The following is a 26,369-nucleotide window of genomic DNA, read 5'->3' on the forward strand; positions in this document are numbered from 1 at the left end:
ATTGGCCAAACCAGACAGTCTCTACGCAAAAGAATTAATGGACACAAATCTGACATCAGGAATCATAATACTCAAAAACCAGTGGGAGGACACTTTAACCTGTCTGGCCATTCAATGACAGACTTGCGGGTGGCTATCTTACAACAGAAAAACTTCAAAAACAGACTCCAACGAGAGACTGCTGAGCTGGAATTGATATGCAAACTAGATACAATCAACTCAGGATTGAATAAGGACTGGGAATGGCTGAGCCATTACAAACATTGAATCTATCTCCCCTTGTAAGTATTCTCACACTTCTTATCAAACTGTCTGTACTGGGCTATCTTGATTATCACTTCAAAAGTTTTTTTCTCTTATTTAATTGGCCTCTCAGAGTTGGTAAGACAACTCCCACCTGTTCATGCTCTCTGTATGTGTGTATATACACATCTCCTCAATATATGTTTCACTCTATATGCATCCGAAGAAGTGGGCTGTAGTCCACGAAATCTTATGCTCTAATAAATTTGTTAGTCTCTAAGGTGCCACAAGTACTCCTGTTCTTTTTGCGGATACAGACTAACACAGCTGCTACTCTGAAACCCATAATTATGTTGTTACTTTACAACTCCCATGTAAAATTAGGAAAAGTAGATAACAAATGTTTTGTATATTCTTTTAGATTTTGTTATCTTGGATCTTCTATTTTCCCCCTGCAAACAACAATAATCCATATTTTAGACTGATTTAAGCCAACAGGCAGGAAACCATAATTAAAATGAATTATTTTAATCTTGTTTGATAGTTTTACTTTTTAGTTATTTTCCTAAAGAAAGGTTTATTCTCATTTGTTGGTATACGCTGATACTTCTTTTTGCTAACCAGGAGGATACAGTATATCAGTACACATTTATTTAAACAACAATATAGTTTAACATACATCTATTCAGATTCTAAATTAAAAAAAAAAAAATTTTTTTTTTTTTTTTGGTTAGAAATTGGTGAATGACCAAATTTGCGAGGCCTTCTACTCAACTTGATGGCATTTCTGTTTGTCTGTAACATGATGACTTCTGAACACCGCATCCAATGAAATACATTTCTGGGAATGATCCAGATCTCCTGTTGATTTTGGGGAAAATCAGAAAACTGGAATGGTGGATGTGTGGATCCTCCCTTCTAACAGCTTCAATCACCTTTGTAATCCTCTATATATCAAAGAACTGGTTGACGCCAATTAATGCCTTCCAGCATAACAATACCCCTATCATCTCAGATCATCCTCCCAACAGAGTTTAAGAAGTTGACAGTCCGAATGCAGGCTGGTTCCAAATGGGTGGCGAGCAGGGCAATTGCCCTGTGCACCAACTTCCAGGAGGCGCTGGACCATTTTATTTCCCACCCCCTTGACAACTGAGGGGTCACTGAATACAATTTCTGCCCTGGTCAGCAAATTTGCTACGGCCACTCCTGACTGAATGACTTATCTCCCAGATAGAAAGAAGAGAAATAATAATGATGGGGGAAAGGGGGCACACTGAGCCATGGAGGGAGGAAGTGTGGGGAAGCTTGGGATGGGGGCCGCACAGAGCCCCTGCATGGGGGGGCGAGAGGGGAGTGGGGGCACATACAAAGCCCCTGGCATGGGGGCAGACAGACCCTGGCATGGGGGAAGGGGACGCACACAGATCCCCTGGTAGGGCAAGAATGTAGGATCCTGAAATGGGGTAGAAGGGGAAAATGGGGGGTATAAGGGCAAAGGGGAATGAGGGACATATGGGCACACAGCCGCTGGCACAGGAGAAGTGGAGGCAAACAGAACCTCTGCAGTGGTACGAGGTGAGAGGAGATGCACAAGTCCCTGAATTCGAGGGAGATAAAAAATTGGCACCCAGAACTTGTGGGGTGAAACAGAGGAATGCAAGAAGCCCTTGGTGTATGCAATGAGTTTGGCACAAGACTACGAAGTGTGCAACCCCTACTTTACCCAGTGATGATTAATTTTTTCTATGTGATTTGTGTCAAGCTTCATTTGGATAGAAATTGGAATTCACTTAAAATGCACAAAAATAACATTTTAAAATGGTTTCTGTATCTGCAGAAGCTACTGCTGTCAAAAACTTGTTTAGCACTTCAGCAAACTCCGGTTCCTAGTACTTAGCCAGTGACTTCCAACAGTTCAGTGGTTTGCCTTTCTTTAAAACTTCAGTAGCAAACTTTTTTGTATTCAATTTAAATGATTCTAGAGATTATACTAAATTTAGGCCTTAACAGATTGTCAATGTAAAATTCAAATATAAACAGGTTTATTTTTTAAAAGGAAAATGTATTTTTATCAAAAAATTTGATTTAAATTAAAAAATCCAATTTTTAAAAAGTCTTTAAATCACTGATTTTATCTACCCTGTTCATGGCCTAAGAACAAGAAAGATTGTGGGGTTTGTTGGTTTGTTTTTAGTAGACTGACAAGAGAAAAAAACCATGCCACATAAAATAAATAAAAATGACAAACCAAAATCTTTACTTACAACACGATGAAAGTAACAAACCTTGAGTCTTATGTCAGTTTTGAATTGTGAACCTTTTCTAAAGGTCTGTATAGCTTAAAAGAAAGACTGCCCAGAGCTTTCTACATACAGATTCCAATCACTGAATTCAGAAGCATGGTACCTGCCATATTCTAAAGTGGTCCCTACAGTCTCCACACACCAAGTATGAACCACCTCCACGAGGTACATGACTCCCAGCGCTGCTGCACTGTCTATACTGGCATGTTACATAGCTGAAACTTGCAGCGCTCAGGGGTGTGTTTTTTCAAACCCCTGAGCGAGAAAGTTGTAGCGCTGTAAAGTGTCAGCGTAGACAAGCCCCGAGAAATGTCCATACTGTATTTTCTGCTGTAATGTTCTCCTAAATGAGAAACTTACAACACTGTTTTGAGCTCAGCATTGCATGTTGAGTTGAGTGCTGTTCCAAACTAGCCTACACACCTTTGCTGACGTATCTCAATCCTAACTTAATAAATCAATAAATCAATAAGAACAGGTGTATTGATCTTGTACTGGGTTTAGAAAGCAAAAACAACCCATTTTACCAACCTCTGTGGCATTTCTGTCATGTACACAATTGAGTATAAAGATGGAAAAAAATCACCAAACTTATTTGTGAGTCAGTCCCAGTCTGCACTAAAAACAGACATTTTCAAAAATTGCTTCATTCAGCACCATCAAGAGTAGTCTCAAATATTTTTTTAAAAAACATCTGAAGATAGTTGTGACCAACCTATAATGACTGGTGCACTCATCTACACTGTTTTCTTAAACCAGCTTTAAAAAAAAAAAAAAAAAACATACAAAAAACAGGCTTTTTGTAGCATAGATGTGGCCTTAAAACAGGAACTGACAACCCACTAGAGTGCTGCTGAATTATAACCATGGAAAATTAAAAACAAACTTTAGCACACCATTTTCAACTGCAAAACACATGAAAGTGCTTTTATGCTAACTGTTTAACTGAATTACCACCCAACTGTTACTTCATGTATGATGGGTCACAGATGTTTTAACTGCATTAGAATATAGCTACCAGCTCAGCACTTGAGCTGTACTGCAGAGTTCTCTCTAAGGACTAACAAAAGTTATTTTTAGTGGGTATTAGCCAATTTTGTATTAAAGAAAACTACAAAAAACTCTATCAAGAGTTAAACTGAACATTATATAGCAAATCCAATGTCTATACAAAATTTTAATACTAACCAGTCTAACAAAAAAGCTAACGTAATATACATTTTTCAAATCAAGGACAGATAAAATTCTCTCTTCTGTTTCTTTGGAACTTAACACATTTGAAGTTCACCTTACCACTAATTCTATCAGTATATTATTGGTAGAATAAATTAAAAATATAAAAGGCTAAGAGATTCTTGCATCCGAAGTATAGGAATGTTCAAAGGAAACAATAGGCAGTTTTTATGTCTAATGCTGATTTTGAGCCGCTCCTGTGACCAATATAATATTCTATTTAAATACTTATACTGCACCCCAGTCATGTTTATCATCATGACATATCTGCACTCAAACTCTACTCTGAAGAAAATATTAAACAGTAGCCACTAATTCAGAGTATAATTTAATTATGCTACTTTGCAGTTATGTAGCACCTTTCATTAAAGGATGTCAAAGCACTTTGCCAACATTATGCTTCACAACACAACTGTGATAGGCATTATTATACTCATAATGTAGAGAGTTAAACTGAGGGAGAAAGATACTAGATAACTTGCCCAAGATGAGTTAAAAAAATAATCTTCAGAATTGAGACCACAAACCAGTGCTCCTAACCCCTAATAATCTCCCTACAACAAGTGCATATTTCTCTCTTCCATCTTCCAAAGAAAGGACCTTTTCATCATCAAAATTAATGTATTTCAGTATATTCGCTGGCACAATATAGTAGGATACCCTTGTCCACTCTTGCTCCAGAACTAACACGGCTACAGCCATTTTCTGGCTGCTCACATTTTGATGTGACAATTACCCAGAGAGTATATCAAAGATGAAAATTACATTAGTTTGCAGTCCAGGATTTGCTATACTCAATCTTCAACTAATTACTTCTGAAGGAATTCTACACCAAAAAATTAAAAATTCTGCAAAATTCTGCATATTTTAAATGTGGAGGCTCCAGCATGGCAGTGGGGAGCACAGGCCACTGACTGCATGGAGGTGGGAGATCACCCTGTAACGTGGCCCTCTCCCCGCCCTGGGACACGTACTCGGTGGTGAGGCTGCACCTGACCCTGACACACTGCAAGGGCCAGGCCTGCCCCAGAAACACCCCGGGTCCTGCCCCTCCATACTATGCACACCAAGATAGCAAGTGAGATGGACAGAGTCTCGCACACATGCCCAGCTCTGGCCCCCAATCCAGGTGCGGGGCAAGCAGGCTCAGCCCGGCAGGATCCAAGTTGACGTTGCACTCTATACGATTTTATGAAAATATGCTAATGTAACTGGAATATACTTCATGCAAAAGGTCTCTTGTAAGGTATTATTACAAAGCTTATAATCAACTGAGTGTGATTATCCTTTTTTTATAAATGTACCACTCTTGTATCTGAAACTAGAAATATGAAATATAACTCTGAGGGCCTATTGTAATTATGCAAAGTGTGGGCCATTAAAGGTGGTTTGGAATCTTAATGACTCCCATTAACCAGGACAATTGACTGCAGATGGCTCTGTTTTACCTGTAAGTCTTCCTGTATACCTGTGTGCTGGCAAGTGGGCATGAAGTCTTACAGTGACATGTGATCACATCACCTGAACTGGAATCCATTTTTAACCTGGTGCTTTTCCATTGAGAGGCGGGGTGGGAACCCAAAGGGACAAAGGATTCCCACCTTATATATAAGTGGATGGAACAGAACAAAGGGGGAGGCAGCCATCATGAGGAATCCCCTAGCTACCACCTGACCTGGAACAAGGGCTGTACCAGGGGAAAGGACTGTGCCCAGACTAGGAAGGTGTCCAGTTTGTGAAAAAAAACTTATCGAAGCATCTCTAAGGGTGAGATTTTCTGTATTCAGTTGTATTAGTGTACTAGACATAGACTTGCGTGTTTTATTTTATTTTGCTTGGTAATTCACTTTGTTCTGTCTGTTACTACTTGGAATCACTTAAATCCTACTTTCTGTATTTAATAAAATCACTTTTTACTTATTAATTAACCCAGAGTATGTATCAATACCTGGGGGGAGGAAACAGCAGTGCATCTCTATCAGCGTTATAGAGGGCGAACCATTTATGAGTTTACCCTGTATAAGCATTATACACGATAAAACAGATTTATTTGGGTTTAGACCCCATTGGGAGTTGGGCATCTGAGTGTTAAAGACAAGAACACTTCCGTAAGCTGCTTTCAGTTAAGTCTGCAGCTTTGGGGCAAGTAATTCAGACCCTGGGTCTTTGTTGGTGCAGACAGGCATGTCTGGCTTAGCAAGACAGGGTGCTGGGGTCCCGAGCTAGCAGGGAAAGCAGGGGCAGAAGTAGTCTTGGCACATCAGTTGGCAGTTCCCAAGTGGGTTTCTGTGATCAAACCGGTCACACCAATTAGTGTGGGGTGATCCAGGTGTGTGGCAATCGGGGTGAGGGTGGCTCAGTGGAGGAACTGGATGGACAGGAGCTCATTGCGGGGTTCTGATGCAAGGGGAATGGGACTCTGCATGGGTAGTCCAGGTGAAGGTGGCTGGGGCACACTGGTAGAGTGGAGGTCTAGGTGCAGCTGGTTGGGGCTCAGTGGGGTGGGGGTCCGGGTGCAGGGGGGACTCATCGGGGGTGGGTTCGAGTGCAAGGGGTGGTCTGGGTGCAGGATGGTGTGGGGGGGGTCCAGATGCAGGGGGGAGAGGCTCGGTGGGGATCTAGATGGAAGGGGGAGGCTTGGCAAGAGGGCCTGGGTGCAGAGGGTGACATTTGGTGGGGTGGGGTTTCAGGTGCAGGGCAGCTCAGTCAGGGGGCTCTGGGTGTGTGTGGGGCAGGTATGGGGGGTCTGGGTCCATGGGGGTTGGGCAGATGGGGGAGCAGCTCCCAGTACAGTGACCCCTCCCACTGTGACTGAGAAGTGATGGAGGTTACCTTTTGCACTTCACATAACAAACCACATGCATATGAAACACATATATTAAACTACCTATTACTCCATGTATCTCTTATAAAGACAGAGCTTGCAAGAAGACGAGCCCCTCTCCCCGGGGTAGGCAGAGTCTGTCCGTGGAGGGGCGGGGACTGGCCCATGCACGGCGGGGCTAAGGGCGGGGTGACAGCAAAGCCCCATCTCGGAGGAGTTGCCGGGGGAGAGGGAGCGCGGGTTACAGTGTGCCCGGAAGGGGAAGAGGAACAAGGTCCCCATAACATGTGCTAGTGGGTGGAGCTGAGCTTCCTCCCTACCCACAGCAGCCGCCTCCTGTCCCCCCGCCACTTTCCCTCATTCACCTTCTTGCTGCTGGAGCCCCTGACTGCGGCCCTCTTGTCGTAGACGTGGCAGCGCACCGTCGTGCTGCCCACATCGACCCCCACCACGTACGAGGCGGAGGCGGCAGCAGCGCTCGCCAGCCCTTCCTTGCAGCGCGGCATCCCCCCACAAGGCGGCGGCTGGGCGCGGCGCGGGAACGCACTGACCACAGACCCGCGGCGTCCCGACGCCATGGGCGGGCCTATGGGTGGCCCGGCCGGTTGAGGAGGGCGGGGCCGGGGGCAGGAACGAACGGGGCAGGGATTAAGCAGAGCTCGGGGGAGCTCCAACTGTCTGCTAGAGGCAATAGTAAACGCTGGATCCCGCCCGTTTTGGACCCAACCCAGCCCCCTGGATGAAGACTCAGCCGAGCCACTGCTGGTACTTTAATACATAAATGAACTAAACCCTCCGAGCAGAGAGGCCGACTACTAATGAGCCAGGTGTGTTGAACCCCCGTTCAGCCTTAGGCAGGCCACTCTCCACCCCTTTCCCCAGGGCCGCACCTGCGCCCCGCCTCTTCTCAGCCATGCTCCATTTCTTCCCGCCCAGCCTCCTGAACAGCTGATCAGGGCAGGCTGGGGGTAGGGGAAGGAGCTGAGGGGGAGCTGACAGGGGGTGCTGAGCAGGGCTGTCCTTAGCATTTATGGTGCCCTAGGCGGGATTATTAAACTGGTGCCCCTGTGCCTGACTTGCTCTTAACAACACAAACGTAAGCTTACAGTATTGGAAAACTTGCCACATGCATGTTATTAAACCCAGTTTAACTTAATTAAGCACACTGTAATGCTGATGGACTAGCACTAAAGAAGTAGCGCTATAGAAAAAAATCTGATTTGACAGAATGATGCAAATAATATAATTTTTTTAATTTATCAACATTTTACTGGAAATTTATATGAAGAGGTATTGAAACAAGGATTTGTTTTTAATTAAAAGCAATCTTTCTGGCTTTTTTTGTCTGCAAACGCAGTAATAATGACATTGTATGACAAAGACAAAGTGATGTCTTGTTCGATTGCAGGAATAGCAAGACCAGTCAAGCATTCCTGACTCATTGTAGAATGGAGACAGTTTTTAATGAGCTTTAGTTTTGAGAAACTCCGTTCTCCTGATGCTACTGTTACAGGAATTGTCGGTAGAATACGAGTGGCAATGTACACATTAGGATATATGTCAACAAGTTTGCTGGTATGAATAAACTGTACAATGTCCATCACCGATTTTGCATATGGCAATATTGGTGACAGTGTCCTCAATTCTTCGTACAGCTCAAGTCCATTTAAATCAAAACTATCACCGTGCTTCAGGAGGCTCTCTAGGTTCTTGTGCTGTGACCTTGAGCTAGTGTGAAGACACCTCACAAGGCGCTCCGCCCTGACTGAGACACAATAGAGTTGGAAACCCATGTCATTTTTACAAAGCCACTTTTTAGTTTTAAATGTATAGTGGGCATCAGTCTTAATGTTAGTTACAACTCTATATCAACCTTCTACTGTAAATAGATCAATGGCATTATCCAGTTTAATAAACTGGGTTTCCAAGCAGTGGGGAAATATAACCCCTAGTTTTACTCCTAGGTAAAGAACAAAGTGACCAAAATGAAGTCAGCACAGAATCATCTCATCTAGATTAAGGTAGCACAGAAATGTTACAGAAGTCCTATTGTGCCTCATTTTTGTTTGGAAAGACATTAGCAATAGCAGCACATATTGGGCACTGCCAGAAATACATGATAAATCACTGCCTCTAAAGTTCCATCAAAAACTGGTGATTTTCACAGCTCTAGCATGATCTGCTACACAGATTCTTCACAAGGAAGTGTCCCTGGCCTTTTTAACTTGTATTAACCATGTATTTACTTTATGAAAGTTGGACAAAACATTGTGAAAATGTAAGACATTGGCTGCCCAACCTCTGGGCTGGCAAAAGCTATACTGACTCACTGGGAAAAAAAGCAAGAGAATCTTAGTACAACATATGGTCACACTATACCAGGGGTCGGCAACCTTTCAGAAGTGGTGTGCCAAGTTGTCATAACTATAAAGGGAAGGGTAACAGCTGTCCTGTGTACAGTACTATAAAATCCCTCCTGGCCAGAGACTCCAAAATCCTTTTCCCTGTAAAGGGTTAAGAAGCTCAGGTAACCTGGCTGGCATCTGACCTAAAGGACCAATAAGGGGACAAGATACTTTCAAATCTTGGGGAGGGGGGAAGGCTTTTGTTTGTGTTCTTTGTTTGGTTGTGTGTTCCTTCTCGGGACTGAGAGGGACCAGACATCAATCCAGGTTCTCCACATCTTTCTAAACAAGTCTCTCCTATTTCAAACTTGTAAGTAAATAGCCAGGCAAGGCATGTTAGTTTTCCTTTGTTTTCTCAACTTGTAAATGTACCTTTTACTAGAGTGTTTATCTTTGTTTGCTGTACTTTGAACCTAAGACTAGAGGGGAGTCCTCTGAGCTCTTTAAGTTTGATTACCCTGTAAGGTTAATTTCCATACTGATTTTACTGAGATGATTTTTACCTTTTTCTTTAATTAAAAGCCTTCTTTTTAAGAACCTGATTGATTTTTCCTTGTTTTAGATCCAAGGGGGTTGGATCTGTATTCACCAGGAGTTGGTGGGAGGAAGGAGGGGAATGGTTAATTTCTCCTTGTTTTAGATCCAAGGGGTTTGGATCTGTATTCACCAGGGAATTGGTGAAGGTTTTTCAAGGCTTCCCAGCGGGGGAATCCATTGAAATGGTGACAGCGGAACCAGGGCTAAGCTGGTAGTTAAGCTTAGAAGTTTTCATGCAGGCCCCTACATTTGTACCCTAAAGTTCAAAGTGGGGATACAGCCTTGACACAAGTTCACTGTAATTTAAGGTTTCCCATGCCAGTAATACATTTTAACATTTGTAGAAGGTCTCTCTCTATGTCTATATGATATAAATAAACTATTATTGTATTTAAAGTAAATAAGGTTTTTAAAATATTTAAGAAGCTTCATTTAAAATCAAATTAAAATGCAGATCTTATCAATTTAGTGTGATCCTTGTCTGGGGTTCCAGCCACCAGCCCCGCTCAGCCCACTGCCGGTCTGGGGTCCAGCTACTGGCCCTACTCAACCCACTGCCGGTCTGGGATTCCATTCACTCAGCCAGCAGCAGGCTGAGCGGGCCGCTGGCAGGCTGAGCGGGACCGGCGGGGGGCTGAGTGGCTCAGTCCGTTGCCAGTCTGGAGTGCCGGCAGCACTCAGCCTGCTGCTGCTCTGGGGTTCCGGCTGCCGGCCCCTTGCCAGCCGGGGTCCCAGCCGCCGGCCCCGCTCAGCCTGCCGCCGGCCCCGCTCAGCCTGCCGCCGGCCCCGCTCAGCCCCCCACCGGCCCCGCTCAGTCCGCTGCTGGCTGAGTGAATGGAACCCCAGGCCGGCAGCGGGTTGAGTGGCTCAGATGGGGTCTCAGCCGCCGGCCTGCTCAGCCCGTTGCCAGCCTGGGGTTCCTTGGGGGTCCCCAGGCCAGCAGCAGGCGCTGAGTGGGGCCGGCGGCTGGGACCCCGGCTGGCAATGGGGCAGCAGCCGGAACCCCAGAGCAGCGGTGGGCTGAGCCGCTCAGCCCGCCGCGGCGTGCCATCAAAAATCAGCTTGTGTGCCACCTTTGGCATGTGTGCCGCAGGTTGCTGACCCCTGCTCTATACACTAGTAAGGGGATGAGCATATCACAGTTGTTGGAGGCTCTATTTAGCAGTAACAGGGCTATAGGAAAGTCAGTCAACATTTTTTGTTTCTCTGATGAAAACTGGCCCACTCCCTGCCCCAAACCAAACTTGTCACAAATAATTGTCAACAACTTAATTTTCTGTTTTTGGCTAAGATATTGATTTAAAAAAATATATTGAAATTGAATTCAGGGATTGTTAGCAAGCATTTTTGGCAAACACAGTCGTTAAATGGCAACACAGTACTGCTTTCATGCTTGGCTCACCCCCCAGCCTGCTGGTCCAACAGCTGCAGAAGAGGAGGAGATAGGTGGAAAACTGCAGGACCCCAAAATCCACCTCTTGGGGTGCAGAGTGGCAACAGCAGCAGCAAACCCTCAGGTCCGATCACACGCCAATGGGCACCACCGCCAGCCCCACGGACCATGGTGAAGTTAGCACACCGTCTGATTTCAGGGAAGGGGCACCCATGGAGCCACAGCAGCTCATCCTGCCCTGCGCAGCTCCCCCCGGATGAGATGGATCGCTGCCAGCCCCGGGGGAGAGACGCGCTCCCCAGCTAGGGTGACCAGATCCAGATGTCCTGATTTTATAGGGCCAGTCCCGATATTTGGGCTTTGTCTTATATAGGCACCAATTACCCACACCTAGGGTGACCAGACAGCAAGTGTGAAAAATCAGGCCCGGGGGGGGGGGGGTAATAGGAGCCTATATAAGATAGGGTTACCATTCGTCCGGACATGTCCGGCTTTTTCGGGTTAAAAATAGCGTCCGGGGGGAATTTGTCAATGTCCGGACTTCCCCTCCTCCCTCCCCCCCCCCATGCAGAGCGTGCGCGCGGCTTACAGAGCAGCCGGGGCTCCCAGAGCCAGAGCCCTTCCTGCACTTCTCTCCTGAAACTTGACACCACTCCCCTCCTCCCCCTCCCTCCCTGCATTCACAGATCGCTCGTCTGGAGCTCCGACCCTGCTGCCCTCCCCCGCTGTTGAGCGCGCTGCTCTGCAGCACAGTAAGGGGGCCGGGGGCCAGAGAAGCAGCAGGGAGGTTCTGGGGGGGGGGTAGTCAAGAAACAGGGAACAGGGGGGAGGGTTGGATGGGTCAGGGAGTTCGGGGGGGGCTGTCTGGGGGTTGGGGGGGTGTAAGGTTTTGGGCAGTCAGGGTACAGGTAGGAGGTAGGGTCCTGGGGGACAGTTGGGGGGGGTCTTAGGAAGGGGCAGTTAGGGGATAAGGAACAGGGAGGCTTAGGTAGGGGGTGGGGTTCTGGAGGGCAGTTAGGAGCAGGGGTCACAGGAGGGGGCAGTCAGGGGACAGGGAGCAGAGGGGTTTAGATGGGTCAGGAGTTCTGGGGGGGGCTCTCAGGGGGTGGGGGTGTGGATAAGGGTTGGGGCAGTCAGGGGACAGGTAGGGGGTAGAGTCCTAGGGGGCCAGTTAGGATGTGGGGAAGGTCTCAGGAGGAGGCAGTCAGGGGACAAGAGGCAGGGAGGCTTAGGGAGGGGGTGGAATCCTGGGGGGCAGTCAGGGGACAAGGAGTGGGGGGGGAGGGTTGGGGGTTCTGAGGGGGCAGAAAGTGGGAGGGAGTGGAAGGGGCAGGGGCGGGGCTAGGACAGGACGGGGGCGGGGCTAGGACAGGGGTGGGGTTAGGGCGGGGCTCCTCCCGTCCTCTTTTTTGATTGTTGAAATATGGTAACCCTAATATAAGAAAAAGACCCAAAAATTGGGACTGTCCCTATAAAAGTGGAACATCTGCTCACCCTATCCCAACCCCCCGTCCTGATTTTTCACATATGCTATCTGGCTATCCCCAGCCCAACCACGTGTGACCATTCCAATCCTGGCTGGCTGCCGAGGAAGTGAGTTACTTTCACTTTCATTCCTCAGCAGGCAGCCAGCTAGCCTCCCCCTCCCCCGCAACACCTCACCCAACCCAGCCCTGCCGGAGGGGAGGAGATAGAGAGAGAAGGGTGCTCCTTGGGGGGGGGGGGAGGGGAGAAAAGGGGAGTGCTCTGTGGGGTATGGGGGGGAGAAGAATGGACGTTATGGGGGACAACCAGGGGCGGCTCCAGGCACCAGCACAGCAAGCGCCTGCCTGGGGTGCTGTCTGCCAGTCGCCCTGAGGGCAGCAGTCAGGCTGCCTTCGGCAGCATGCCTGCGGGAGGTCCCCCGGTCCCAAGAGGCATCCCTGCTCTTACACACCCCAAATACTCTGTCCAGCACCTCCCAAATACCATCTCCCAGTACACACACACCCCTCCAGCACCCCAAAATACCCCCTCGAGCTCCCCCTCTCCCCCCGCAGCAGTGTCCTCTATTACGGAACTTGAAATACAGGTGGGGTCACCCTAGATACAGTTGAATTTTAAAGGCAGGTGTTTCTGTTCTACCTCATGGAGTGACCGCAATGGGGCCAGGTTCTGGAAGTCTCAATGAGCTACAATCCCAGCTGGGTCCCCAGAGGTAGTTCCAGAAGGGCGGGGTGATTCCCTGCACAGCCCGGGCAGAGGCAGCGTTGCCCTTTTCTCTCCCCTCATTCTGAAGGCTTGGCCCGGACCCATGACACAAGGTTGGGTGAGCTGGGTACACGCTGGGAAAAGCCCTGAGTGGGGGGACTCAGGCTGGTGCAGAGAGGGGAGCAGAGCCCAGAGGCCTCCAGCCTGGCTCTCTCTCTCCTTCCCCTCTCCACCTAGTACCTTGTGTACCCCGCTGCGGCTGGGCTGAATCTCGCCCCAGGGGGCCCAGCTGAGGGACACCCCGTCTCGCTCTCCCGGGGGTCTCTCTCGGAGTCAGGGTCACCGTCCATTGACGGAAGAGGTGCCTGGCGGTTGCGGGGAGTCTCGCTTGCTCAAGTGGAGATGACTCCGTCCAAGGCAGAGTGGCGCCTGCCGACATTCCCCGCTCCGGCGGGGTCTGTCCACCAGCTACCTCGTCCCTGGAGCGCAGGGTCTCGCCTCTGCCCCACACGGAGGGAGCCCTCATTGCTCAGTGTATAACAGGGGGGTCGCTTAGCCTCCTGTACAACACGAGCAAGAGCCTTGTGTCCAGCAAGTATAAATGGGAGTGGTTCCCCCCGGGCTTTGTCTGTGGGTCCGGAAGCCCGGGAGGGCACCGCCCCTCACTCCCAGGCTGGGGTGGCCGCATGGCCGGAGTGAGACTGCTGTCTAGCCCTGTCCACACGGGGGACGGAGAGGAGGACACGGGGGCACACATCAGAGCTCCTCACCTATGATATAGGAGCACAAGCCCCATGGACTCTCGCCCTCGGTTTTACAATTGTACTTTTTTTTTCTTTCTTTTTGTGTGTGTGTTTTTTCTTAATAGTTATATTTTTACCTTTTTAATATATTTTACTTGTATTTCCTTTTTTATTTTATTGTTGTTTATATATATTAAGTTTCTTTTAATTTTATTTCCCCTTTTATGGTTTTTATGTATTTTACAATTTTTATTTTTCAGTTATTATTATTTTACTTTTTTTAAGTCTGTTAATATTTTTGTATTTTATTCATTATTACTATTTTAAATTTATTTTGCACTTTTTGTAAATGTATTATTTTTTATTCTATTTTATGTGAATCGTATACTGTTGTCCAATCATTTGGGCTCTTATCTTCTCTCACTCCAGTGAGGATCTTCAGCCTCTCACCCCATCATGGTAGTCATGCGCCGCCCCAGCCAAGTCTCTTTGTCCCCTGACTCCAGCCAGACCCTCTACCACCACCATTCCAGCCCATGGTGCTGAAGTGCGCACCCCCTGGCTTGAAGTGGTTTCCATCTATGTTTACAGATTGGTTCACTGACTCTCAGCACCCCACTATAAAAATTGTTCCAGCACCTCTGATCCAGCCTGGTCCCTTGTCCCAGGAGTCAGCTGACTGGTGTGGGGGCCAAAGGGCTGAGCTGGGTTTTACAGTTCAGTCAACATAACCAAATAAAGCATGTTTGTAAGCCTCTGTGAAAAAGTGGTAGCCTAAGGGAAGTTAGGCACCAACTTCTTTTAGAGCATAAAGTGCTATAGAAAGTTAACAGTACTCCTATGTTTTACCCCACCCATAAAACTTTGGCTGTTTTATCAAAATGTACATTAATGTGATCATTTAACATAACTTGCTTAAATCCAAGGAATGAGGTTAGTCCATATAAGGGACAAATTGTCAAGGCCCCAGGGCTCACATAAGTCAGGGATGGGCATTGTTTTAAGAACATGAATAGAATAGAATCTGACTCCTGGTTAGGAAGAAAACAATTCAGTGATAGAGTGGGGATACACAACTGGATAAACAACTGCAGTTATTGCTGTAGCTCCATAAGCAGGCTGAACTGACTTATTTCCTGCCCTCCGTCTCTTCTCTTCCCCCCCCCCCCTCTGGTAGATGCATAGGACTGGACTAATCCATGACCTCAAAGGAATAATTGTGATCTTATTACCTCTTACTAGCCACCAAGAAGGCACACTGGATGCACAAGCCTAAGCACAAATATTCCCTTTAAGTAAAGCGTAAAGCAAGTGGGTTTAAATATCTTTTAAAAAACAGCTCTGACAAATGCTGCATTTAATAAATCCCTTTGCAGATCAATTCCATCAGCCAGGGAAAAGTGGTTTTACTGAACAGCCATTATGGATAAAAGCAAGGGGAACAAAGGAAATTGCACTGCAGAATTGTGAAGGAGTGGGGAAGCATGACAGATGTAGCTACAGAATAAGTGGGAAACAGTGCCGGCTCCAGGCACCAGCTAAAGAAGCAGGTTCTTGAGGCTGCCAATACCAAAGGGCGGCACTCCATCCGCTATCGGAGCGGCACGTCTGGGTCTGCAGCGCAGTAATTCGGTGGCGGGTCCCTCAGTCCCTCTCAGAGCGAAGGACCTGCCACTGAATTGCCACCGAAGAGTGGAATGGCGCAATCGTGCTGCCGCGGCTTTTTTTTTTTTTTTTTTTTGCCGCTTGGGGCGGCAGAAAACCTGGAGCCGGCCCTGGGGACAACAAAGGATACTGGTGCCAGAGCTGCCGAGCCTGCCTCACCTCACGCCGGGGGAAAGAGTCTCACTCACAGGTGAGTTCCTTCCCCCACCCCTCCCCTTCCCTTCCCAGAGACCCCAGCAGCCAATCCCCTCCCTCAGACTGTGCTGCATTCGGCTCTCTCTAGGACCCAGCAGCCCTGCTGTTAAATGCTGCACTGCTTCCCGTCTGTCCGGGCTCCAGGCAGAGCGGTGCCCCCAGGTAGCGTGGTGCCCTAGGCGATTGCCTGTTCTGCCTATGGCTAAGGACGGCCCTGGCCATAGCTTCCCATCTACGGGATAGCACATTAAATGCTTCCCGCCCTTTAAACAACCCTTCGGACCACGGGATTTTTGCCTTTCCCAAAATAATGGACACCTGCACATAAGGAGTTTTTATTTTGTTCTGCTTCCCAGCCAGTTGCTCCTAAGGTCCACATACTCATGGTCAACCCGAGTCTTTCCAGCTACCAGGACCTAAAAGCCTATTCCAGCTTACTGCTGTCACCTCTGCTTGGTGCAGCAACTCTGCACTCCAAGCCCCTCCTAGAGTGCGTCGGGGTATGTGAGCCCCTGGGACAGTGTCCGAAGCTGTCGTCCCCACCCCCCCACCTCCTGCTATAAGGGAGTCAGATAATCTCGGAGTCACAAAGGGGTAGTCCAGCCCTCCATGGGCCTACTGCCTTTCCCTGACCCTGGCACATTGCCTGGGCCCTGCTGGATAGTGATCCAGCCACTCACTCAATCAAGATGGCCGAAGCCAAGTGGAATGCGACCACACTCCTCGTGATCAGCACTCAGGCTGCCTGCTGCGGGAATCAACGGCCTGTGCCGCCGGCATGCCTGCCTACCCGCTGGTCTCTGCTCTGTGATAACAGGGCAAATAGCGAACAAGACAGGCTGTATCAATAGGGAACTGTACAAACAGGCACACAATGATTACAGTACCATCTCCAGCAGCTTGTGGTACCGATGTCTCTCTTCTTTCAAGGCTGGCACAGCGCGGCAGGTCACTGGATCCCCTCGATGAAAGCAGGATCTTGAAGCAGGGCTGGACAAGCTTCTTTCAGGTGAGTTGTTGAGTTCTACCCTCCCTCTGCCCTTTACGTGCGTCGTCGTGCGTGCAGTGTGCGAATCTCCCAGAAGATGGAATGAGTGTGTGTAAGAGAGAAATTCCCTAACAAGAATAACCCATGTGAGCCGAATGGCCTACCCTTAATTGTCTGTTCTGCATTCTGCCACTCAGACGGGCAGCCCCGATCTGATCTGAACACTACCTTATATAGACTTCTAGTTACTGGGCAGATTATGTGATTGACAGTTCCCTTTTCCCGCCTAAAGCAGAAAAGGGTGCCAAACTGGGGTGGGGAAGGAACAAGAAGGCTCACAAACATGGACGCCTAGTTGTCCTTAAGAGGATCAAGATGGCCTCAAGATTTTTGCCTCTACAGGGGAGGTATGATGCCTGCAGGTGTATCGAGTGCTCTACACAGAAGTCCCACAGCATGAGGGCTTCCTGGCACAGGGGAGAGGAGTGTGCACCTCCATTTGTTGATATAAAACATTGCAGTGGTGTTGTCCATGAGGACTGATACACATCTGCCTGATGTGGGCTCTGAAAACCTGGCATGCCAGGTGCACCACTCTCAGTTCTCTGACATTGATACGCTGAGCGAGGTCCACCTGAGACCAGAGGCCCTGAGTCCTCAGGTCTCCCAAATGTGCTCCTCAGCCCAGATCCGAGGCATCTGTCACTAATGAGAGGGATGGCTGGGGGCTGGCGAAAGGTACACCTCTACCCCGATATAACGCGACCCGATATAACGTGGTAAAGCAGTGCTCCAGGGTGGGGGCGGGCTCTGCACTCTGGCGGATTAAAGCAAGTTCGATATAACGCGGTTTCACCTGTAACTCGGTAAGATTTTTTGGCTCCCGAGGACAGCGTTATATCGAGGTAGAGGTGTACTCCCACACAAACTACCTGTGGGTCGAGCCACCACAGGAGGGAATCTAATATGGGGCGAGGCAGGGTTACAATGCCATCCAGAGCGTCTTGAGCCAGTTGATAAACCAACGCTAGCCATGACTGGAGTGGGCGAAGTCTGAGTCTGGCATGCTAAACTATGTAGGTACACACAGCCATGTGCCCCAGCAGTTTCAGGCAGTTCCTTGCTGTGGTTGTAGGGAACTGTCTGAGGCCCCGTATGATGTCCCCAAAGACCGAAACCTGGCTTCCAGGAGGTACGCCCTGGCTTGAGTCAAGTCCAGTACAGCACCTATAAACTCTAGCCTCTGTACTGGAGACTGTGGATTTGGCCTCGTTGAGAAGGAGACCTAGTTCAAGGAAGGTCTTAAGAAGGTCCTTCTTTTGGGGGGAGGGATAGCTCAGTGGTTTGAGCATTGGCCTGCTAAACCCAGGGTTGTGAGTTCAATCCTTGAGGGGGTCATTTAGGCATCTGGGTCAAAAATCTGTCTGGGGATTGGTCCTGCTTTGAACAGGGGGTTGGACTAGATGACCTCCTGAAGTCCCTTCCAACCCTGATATTCTATGATTTCTATGAAGCCAACCTGCTCCTCCACTTGGGATCTGGAGTGGCCTTTGATCAGCCAGTCGTTGAAGGATGGGAAAACCTGTATCTGGCGTTTGCGCAGGAACGCCGCAACAGGACTGCCATGCATTTGGTGAAAATTCGAGGTGCTGCTGACAGGCCAAAAGGGAGGACAGTAAACTGATAGTGGCTGCTGTTCACCACAAATCTGAGGTAATGTCTGTGAGGTGGAAATATTGCTATGTGGAAATACGCGTCCTTCAAGTCGAGGGCGGCATACCAGTCTCCTGGATCCCACAAGGGGATAATGGAGGTCAAGGAGACTATGCGGAACCTGAGTTTCTTGATAAACTTGTTGAGCTCCCGCAGGTCCAGGATGGGTCTGAGGCCACCCGGGGCTTTCAGTATTAGGAAATACCGGGAGTAGAAGCCCTTGCCACTTTGGTCCTGAAGAACCTCTTCCACTGTCCCTACCGAGAGGAGGGAGTGCACTTCCTGAATTAGAAGTTGCTCGTGAAAGGGGTTCCTGAAGAGGGACGGGGAAGGGGGGTGGAAGGGTGGAAGGGCACAGAATTGGATGGAATATCATAGAACCATAGAATATCAGGGTTGGAAGGGACCTCAGGAGGTCATCTAGTCCAACACCCTGCTCAAAGCAGGACCGATCCCCAACTAAATCATCCCAGCCAGGGCTTTGTCAAGCCTGACCTTAAAAACATCTAAGGAAGGAGATTCCACCACCTCCTTAGGTAACTCATTCCAGTACTTCACGACCCTCCTAGTGAGAAAGTTTTTCCTGATATCCAACTTAAACCTCCCCCACTGCAACTTGAGACCATTACTCCTTGTTCTGTCATCTGGTACCTCTGAGAAAAGCTCTACCATGCGGAGCACCCAATGGTCCGAGGTGATACGGGACCAAGCACGGTAGAAAGGGGATAGATGGGACGAGAGGGCAAGAGGGGATGGATGCAGATCTTGAAGTGGTGAGCCGTCCTCGACCGCACCTTCAAAAGTGGGGTCTGGAGCTGGCCGAAACTTGGACTGGCCGGAGCTCTGCCCCAAGGAGGGGTGCTGCCTCCATCTACTGCTCCTATTCCACCTCTGAGGGGCATCCTGGTGGTTCTGGGGCTGGTAGAACCTGGAGGGAGGCTGTGGTCTGAAATGCCTACGCTGGGTTGCTGGTGTGTGGAGCCCCAAAGATCTTAAGGTGGCCCTAGAGTCCATCAGAGTATGAAGTCTCTTATCCGTTTTTTCGGAAAATAGGGTTGAGCCCTCAAAGGGGAGGTCTTGGATCATTTGCTGGACCTCATGGGGGAGACCAGATCCATCTGCATCCAGGATCCCCTTCACATTACAACCCCCATGGCCAGTGTACTTGAGGCTGCATCTCCTGCGTCCAATGCCACCTGTAGGGAAGCTTGGGAGACCAGCTTCCCCTCTTCCACTAATGTGGAGAACTCAGTGCTAGAGTCCTGCAGCAGAAGCTCTGAAAACTTGGCCATCGCAGCGCAGGTGTTGTGTACGTATCTGCTCATGATGGCCTGCTGGTTTGCAATGCGGAGTTATAGTCCCCCCCGTCGAATAGACCTTCCTGCTGAACAGGTCGAGTTTTTTCGCCTCCCTATTTTTAGGGGAGGGACCCTGGAAGCCCAGGTGCTCTTGTTGATTGGCTGCATCAACTACTAGTGAGTTTGGGGGGGGGTTATATAAGTGTTCATACCCCTTAGAAGGGACAAAGTACCGCTTTTCATTCTCTTGGCCATAGGGGCCAGAGAAGCAGGGGTCCGCCACAGGGTCTTAGTCATTTCGACTATGGTCTTTATCACCAGTAGGGCGACCCGCGATGCACCAGAGGGCATGAGGATGTCCACAACTGGGTCCAATTCCTCCACCACCAACTCCCTGTATGCCCAGGTTTTAGGCAGCACGGTGTAAGAGCTGCTGGCGTACCCTATTATTCTCCAGAGCTGGGGCCACTGATATCCCCGCGACCGCTTCATCCGGTGAGGATGAGGAGGAGAGGCCCGGCAGCGGACCTTGCTCACTTCCTTCGGCACCCCGTGGATCTCTTGGCATGTGGTATTCCGTGGGTATTGTGCTGGGCTGGGGCCGGGGCCGCTGGAGGTGGAAATATCAGTGCTGCAGTTGATGCTGAAGCTGCTAGATCCGGTGGTGCCGATCTTGTTGATGCTGGTGGAGTCGCAGCCGAAGCCGTCGGCGGTGCCGCTGATGGAGGGTCGGTGCCGGAGCTGTGGTGTGTAACAATGGTGCCAGTGCTTCGTCGGCGGTGCTGCTACTGGCCGTGCCGGCATTGCTTGTGGGGGGACGAAGAATGCTGATGACACCGATGCCGACTGGGACCTCGGGTCCTGGACATGTCCTTGGCTCTGGTGTTATGCCCAGGGTGTCCAACGGGGACATTGAGATGATGGCTGCCACTGCTGAGGCCACGGTGCTGGGTAGGGCTGATGGCTACAGCGGGATTTGGACCTCCTGCTCCTGCTCCTACTGGAGTGATATGAGTCCGACTCCGAGGTCTCCGAATAGGCCACGACAGAGGAGCTGTGCCCTGGGCTGCCAGAGAGTGGGGCTGAGAGGCTGGGGATTGGTGCGGTTCCCCTGCATAAGTGGGCCGTGCCGGGGAGAGGTGTGCCAGGGATGGGGATCAGTGCGCCATCAGCGCTGTTTTGGCCCTCGACTGGAAGTGGGGCCGCGCAGTCACTGGTGACTTATCCCTCCTTTGAGGGAGGCGCATCAGGTCCCTAGCCGCCTCAAATGCCTCCGGCGTAGATGGGAGCTGGAGGTGGTCACCTTGGCGATCTGGGGACTGTGTGGGGTTCGGACTCGACTGAACCGCAGCCGGGGCAGGAGTCGACGAAACCCTAGAGAGCTGTGAGGTGGCCTCTCCCGAGGTGCTCGTGGACGCCACAGGCCCTTTAGACTTTGGCGGGGGGACCTACCCCTCTCCAGCCTTTTCTTCTTTAGCAACACCAGGGACTGAAGACGCACCGAAGACGGCTTTTTATGGCTAGAGCCATGGCAGTGCCAAGGGGCCATAGGGTCCTTGTTCGGCACCAGAGCACTGCGGACTCATGAAGAAGTACTCGGCACGGGTTCTGCGGACCCGGGTTCGGAATGTGGTCATAGTGCCGCTTCCATCAGCAGGATCTTATGTCTCTGCTCCTGGTTTCTAAGGGTCCTAGGTCAGAAACCTTTGCAGATCCTGCACTTGTCCTTTTGGTGGCTCTCCCCGAGGCACCACAGACAGGAAGAGTGTGGGTCACTCTTGGGCATAAACTTGCCACAGTCCTCACAGAGTTTAAACTGTAGGGACCTGGACATACCCCAGAGGTGGGGAAGACGTTGGGGGGGGAACCCCCCAAACAAAGTTAAACTACTATAAACTATTTCTAAGTAACTAACTATTGTACAGAAACTACAGAGGACACTGCCAAAGCGCTCGCAGCAAGAGCGAGAGATGTTCCAGCTTGCTGTCACCAGTGGTAAGAAGGAACGGAGGGGGTGGAGGGTTGGCAGGGTGCTATATTGGGCACCATGAAGGCACGACTCCTATGTCCGACCCTACGGACACTGCTAAGGGAAAAATCTTCCGGCTGGTGTGCACGCGGTTGGAATGGACATGAACAAGCACTCAAAGAACAACATGACTTGCACCTCAAACTCCTTCATCCTTCTTCCCAGAGCCACGTAGTCTGCAGTGACCCGCTCAAGGTCATTCTTGGCAGTATCATTGGTGCCCACATGGAGAAGTAGGAAGGGGTAGCGGTCCGAGGGCTTGATCAGTCTTGGCAGACACTCTGTCACATCCTGAATTCTAGCTCTGAATTCTCAAGTTTCCTGGTCTGGGCAGCAGATGGATGACTCCGTCCCCCTTAGGAGGGAGTCCCCAAACATCACCACCCGTCTCCTCTTCTTGGGAGTGGTGATCGTGGAACCCCCTCATCCGTAGGTCAGTACATCCCCTGTCTTCCAGTCGACAGGGTCTCCTGATCCCTTCCCTCAGATGACTCTTCCAAACCATCCTCCGCTGTAGTAGCTGTCCAAAGCGCCTGAAAACGGTTTCTTACCTCTATCCGCATTGGGGGTACATGGGTTCTCCTCTTTCTTCTTCTGGAGGTCACATGCTGCCATTTTTCTTCCCCATTCTGCACTGCCCTCTCTGATTCTTCAGCGTGCTGTGCCTGCAGTACCAGAAAGTCTTAATTTTCTCTGATACAACACAGGGCTGATACTTGGGTTTCTAGTCCTTTAACTTTCTCCTCCAATATGGAGACCAGCTTGCACTTCGTACAAAGTCACTTTTCTATCCTCTAGGAGAAAGACAAACATGGCACATCCTGTGCCGGTCACAACAGCTGATCGATCGCTCACTATCCATATTGTCTTCCTTCTAAGAGCCTCTTCACATGTTGTATTTACTGCTCACAGAAGCCTGAAAGGCAAAAGCTCTGTGGGAACTCCTCCCAGACAAACTCCCGGGCAAACTCCCTGTTTGCTTCTTCTCTATTCTCAGCTGACTCGGTTCGCAACTGGCTGCTTTTTTATAAGGCTGCTGGCTCGAAGCAGTTGCCCCGGCTCAACCATTCAAGGCCCACCTGGAACAAATCACTCCCAATTCACACTTTTCAAACAAACACACAAATGGTCAAACAGTCTCTGCAACTAGCACCAGTCAAACAAATGGTCACAGCAGACAGACACTCGGATATTCACCCCACCAGCTCACAACACAGCCCCCCCGAATGCAGCACTCACCGTAGCTTCTCTCAGACTGTTTCCAGGCAAACTCCCTCTGTTTGCTTCTCCTCTGTTCGCAGCTTCCAGTCTACCATGGAAATGGTAGAATTATCAATAATAATGCAGAAAAGGTAGAAGTGTTAAATAAATATTTCTGTTCTGTAATTGGCAAAAAAAACAAACAACAATGATACAGTCTCATCACATGGTGATAAAAGTCTTTAATTCCACTAGGATCTCTGGAGGGTGTTAGAGAAGCTACTAAAGTTAGACATTTTTAAATCAGCAGCTCCAGATAGCTTGCATCTAAGAGTTTTGAAAGAGCTGCTACATTAATGCTGCACAATTAATGCTGATTTTCCACAAGTCTTGGAGCATTAGGGAAATTCCAGAAGACTGGAAGAAAGCTAGTGTTGTGCCAATTTTTAAAAAAGATAAAAGGGCTAACATCGGTAATTATAGGCCTGTCAGCTTGATTTTGATCCCAGTCAGGATAATGCAGTAAATGATAAAGGACTCAACTAGTAAAGACCTAAAGAAGGGCAATGTAATGAATGCAAATCAACATGGGTTTATGGAAAATAAATCCTGTCAAACTAACCTGATACCTTTTTTTTTTTTTTTTTTTTTTTAAAGAGATTACAAATTTGGTTGATAAAGGTAATAGTGTTGATATAATATACTTAGACTTCTGTACAGCATTTGACTTGGTAGCTCCCAACATTTTGATTAAAAAATTTGAATAATATAAAATTAACATGACACACATTAAAAGGATTAAAAAATGATTGATAGGTCTCAAAATGTAATAGTAATGGGGAATTATCATTGAGTGGATGTGTTTCCCGTGGAGTCCTACAGGAATGGGTTCTTGGCCCTGCACTATTTAACATTTTTATCAATGACCTAGAAGACAACAAAATCATCACAGATAAATTTTGGAGTTGATACAAAAATTGGGGGAGTGGTAAATAATGAAGAGGACAGGTCACTGATTTGGAGTGATCTGGATTGCTTGATAAGCTGGGCACAAGCAAACAATATGCATTTTAATGCAGCTAAATGTAAATGTATGCATCTAGGAACAAATAATGTAGACCCTACTTACAGGATGGGGGACACTCATGGAAAGCAGTTATTTGAAAAAAGATGTGAAGTAGTGGCAGGTAATCAGCTTGACATGAGCTTCCAGTGTGATGCTGTGGCCAAAAAAGCTAATGCGATCCTGTGATGAATAAATGGGAATCTCAAGTATGAGTATACAGGTTATTTTATCTCTGTATTTGGCCCTGGTGCGACTGCTGCTGGAATACTATGTCCTGTTGGGGTGCCCACAATTCAAGAAGGATGTTGATAAATTGGAGAGGGTTCAGAGAAGAGCCGTGAGAATGACTAGAGAACATGCCTTATAGCTGTGGTCCCCAAACTTTTTATGTCATGCTCCCACTTACCTGTAATGTAATCTGTTCATGTGCCCCCAGGAGCTGGGGCCAGATCTGCAGCTTGGAGCAGGGCTGGGAGCCGAAGCCAGGGCCTCAGCCGGGGGTAGGGCTGTGGCCAGAGCCTGGGTGGTACTCCCTCCCCAGACCCAGCTGCACCCCCCCGAACGTTCCTCCACATCCCCATCCCACAGTGTGGGGACCACTGACTTATAGCAGATGTGGGCAAACTATGGCCCGCAGGCCACATCCGGCCCGTGGGACCATCCTGCCCGGCTCCTAAGCTCCTGGCCGGGGAGGCTAGCCCCTCCCCCGCCCCCGCAGCCTCAGCACTGGGCACCACGGTGGCATGGCTGGCTCCGGCATGGTAAGGGGACGGGGAGGTTCCGGGGGACAGGGAGCAGGGGGCGGTTGGATGGGGCGGAGGTTCTGAGTGGGGGCGGTCAGGGGACGGGGAACAGGGGCTGGGGTTGGATAGGTGTTGGAATCCCAGGAGGCCTGTCCGGAGGTGGGTGTGTGGATAGGGGTCGGGGCAGTCAGGGGACTGGGAGCAGGGGGGCTGGCTAGGGGGTGGGGTCCCTGGGGGGCAGTCAGGGGCAGGGGGTCCCAGGAGGGGGCAGTCAAGGGACAAGGAGCGGGGTGTGTGTGGATGGGTCGGGGATTCTGAGGGGGGCAATCAGGGCAGGGCAGATAGGGTGTTTGGGGAGGCACAGACTTCCCTACCCAGACCTCCATACAGTTTTGCAACTCCGATGTGGCCCTCGGGCCAAAAAGTTTGCCCACCCCTGACTTATAGTGATAGATTCAAGGAGCTCAATGTATTTAGCTTAACAAGAAGGTTAAGGGGTGACTTGATTACAGTCTGTAAGTATTTACACGGGGAACAAATATTTAGTAATGGGCTCGTCAATCTAGCAGAGAAAGGTAGAACATGATCCAATAGCTGGAAGTTGAAGCTAGACATATTCAGACTGGAAATGAAACGTAAATTTTTAACAGAGTAATTAATCATTGGAATAATTTACCAAGGGTCATAGTGAGTTCTCCATCACTGACAATTTTTAAATCCAGATTGGATTTTTTCTAAAATATGTGCCCTAGGAATTATTTTGGGGAAGTTCTGTGGCCTGTGTTATACAAGATCTCAGATGAGATGATCATAATGGTCCCTACTGGTCTTGAAATCTATGCATTTATTTTTAAGTACCGAACAATGTCCTCTTTCATTGCTGCAACCTGATCTTTGTTTTGGAGAAGCAAGCAGTTCATTTTCCAAAAAAGTGATTTTTGGGATTCATCCCAGCTATCAAAGAATATTCCCAGCAGTGCATGAATGTTCTGCAGCTCTTGTCTGGTTCATTAAGGATTCAGAGACTAAAATAAAATCTATTCTAGTATATAACTGAGGAAGGTGTGAATAAAATGTGTGATCTCTTTCCCTTAGGTGCATTTCTCTCCAGTTGAGAGACTGAATTGTTAGCACAGAGAAATTAATGCTGCACCTGCTTCTTATATCCTTGGTTTTTTTTTGTTTTTTTTAAACAGATCTGCCTCTGTGAGGAATTGGTGTGCAATTGAAGTCTCCTTTAAGTGTAACTTCCCCCTGTTATTAATAACCCAGCAATTGTGCCCTTCAACAAGACGAAACGTCCCTCCTTATCCTTAAATTGATCTTTAATCTGAAAAAGTTCAGGTTTAGAAAATATGATGCTCACTCCTTTCTTTTCTTTGGCTGAAGCAAAAAGAAAGTCTGCTGAAAACCAATTACCTTTCATGGTAATAATTTACCCCTCCTGAGAAAATGAGTTTCTTGAAATAAAATAACCTGAGTGTGTTTTGTGGGTTTTATTTTCTTTTAAAGTTCTGCCAGGTCTTTTTTTCCTTTTAGTGTCATTATTTAGTCCTTTGACATTCAAAGATGTTACTTTAAAAGGAAGAACCATTGAT

The 26,369-nt window shown here is 48.7% G+C and overlaps 1 protein-coding gene and 1 long non-coding RNA gene across 2 annotated transcripts in view; one reads left to right on the forward strand and one right to left on the reverse strand.

Moving 5' to 3' along the window:
* GK5 (glycerol kinase 5) overlaps nt 1-7,146 on the reverse strand; it is a 100,119-nt gene extending 92,973 nt beyond the window's left edge. Inside the window, exon 1 of the mRNA XM_054040271.1 lies at nt 6,972-7,146. Coding sequence (XP_053896246.1) covers nt 6,972-7,112 — 141 coding nt within the window. The 5' untranslated portion in view covers nt 7,113-7,146. The remainder of the gene's footprint in view (nt 1-6,971) is intronic.
* Nucleotides 7,147-15,668: 8,522 nt separating this feature from the next.
* On the forward strand, nt 15,669-26,170 carry LOC128842926 (uncharacterized). The gene is made up of 3 exons (XR_008446147.1): nt 15,669-15,729; nt 16,665-16,743; nt 25,968-26,170. It is a non-coding gene; the product is annotated as an uncharacterized LOC128842926 (long non-coding RNA).
* The last annotated feature ends 199 nt before the right edge of the window (nt 26,171-26,369 follow it).

This window comes from Malaclemys terrapin, chromosome 9 (assembly GCF_027887155.1).
Source record: "Malaclemys terrapin pileata isolate rMalTer1 chromosome 9, rMalTer1.hap1, whole genome shotgun sequence".
Classification (NCBI taxonomy): Eukaryota; Metazoa; Chordata; order Testudines; family Emydidae; genus Malaclemys; species Malaclemys terrapin.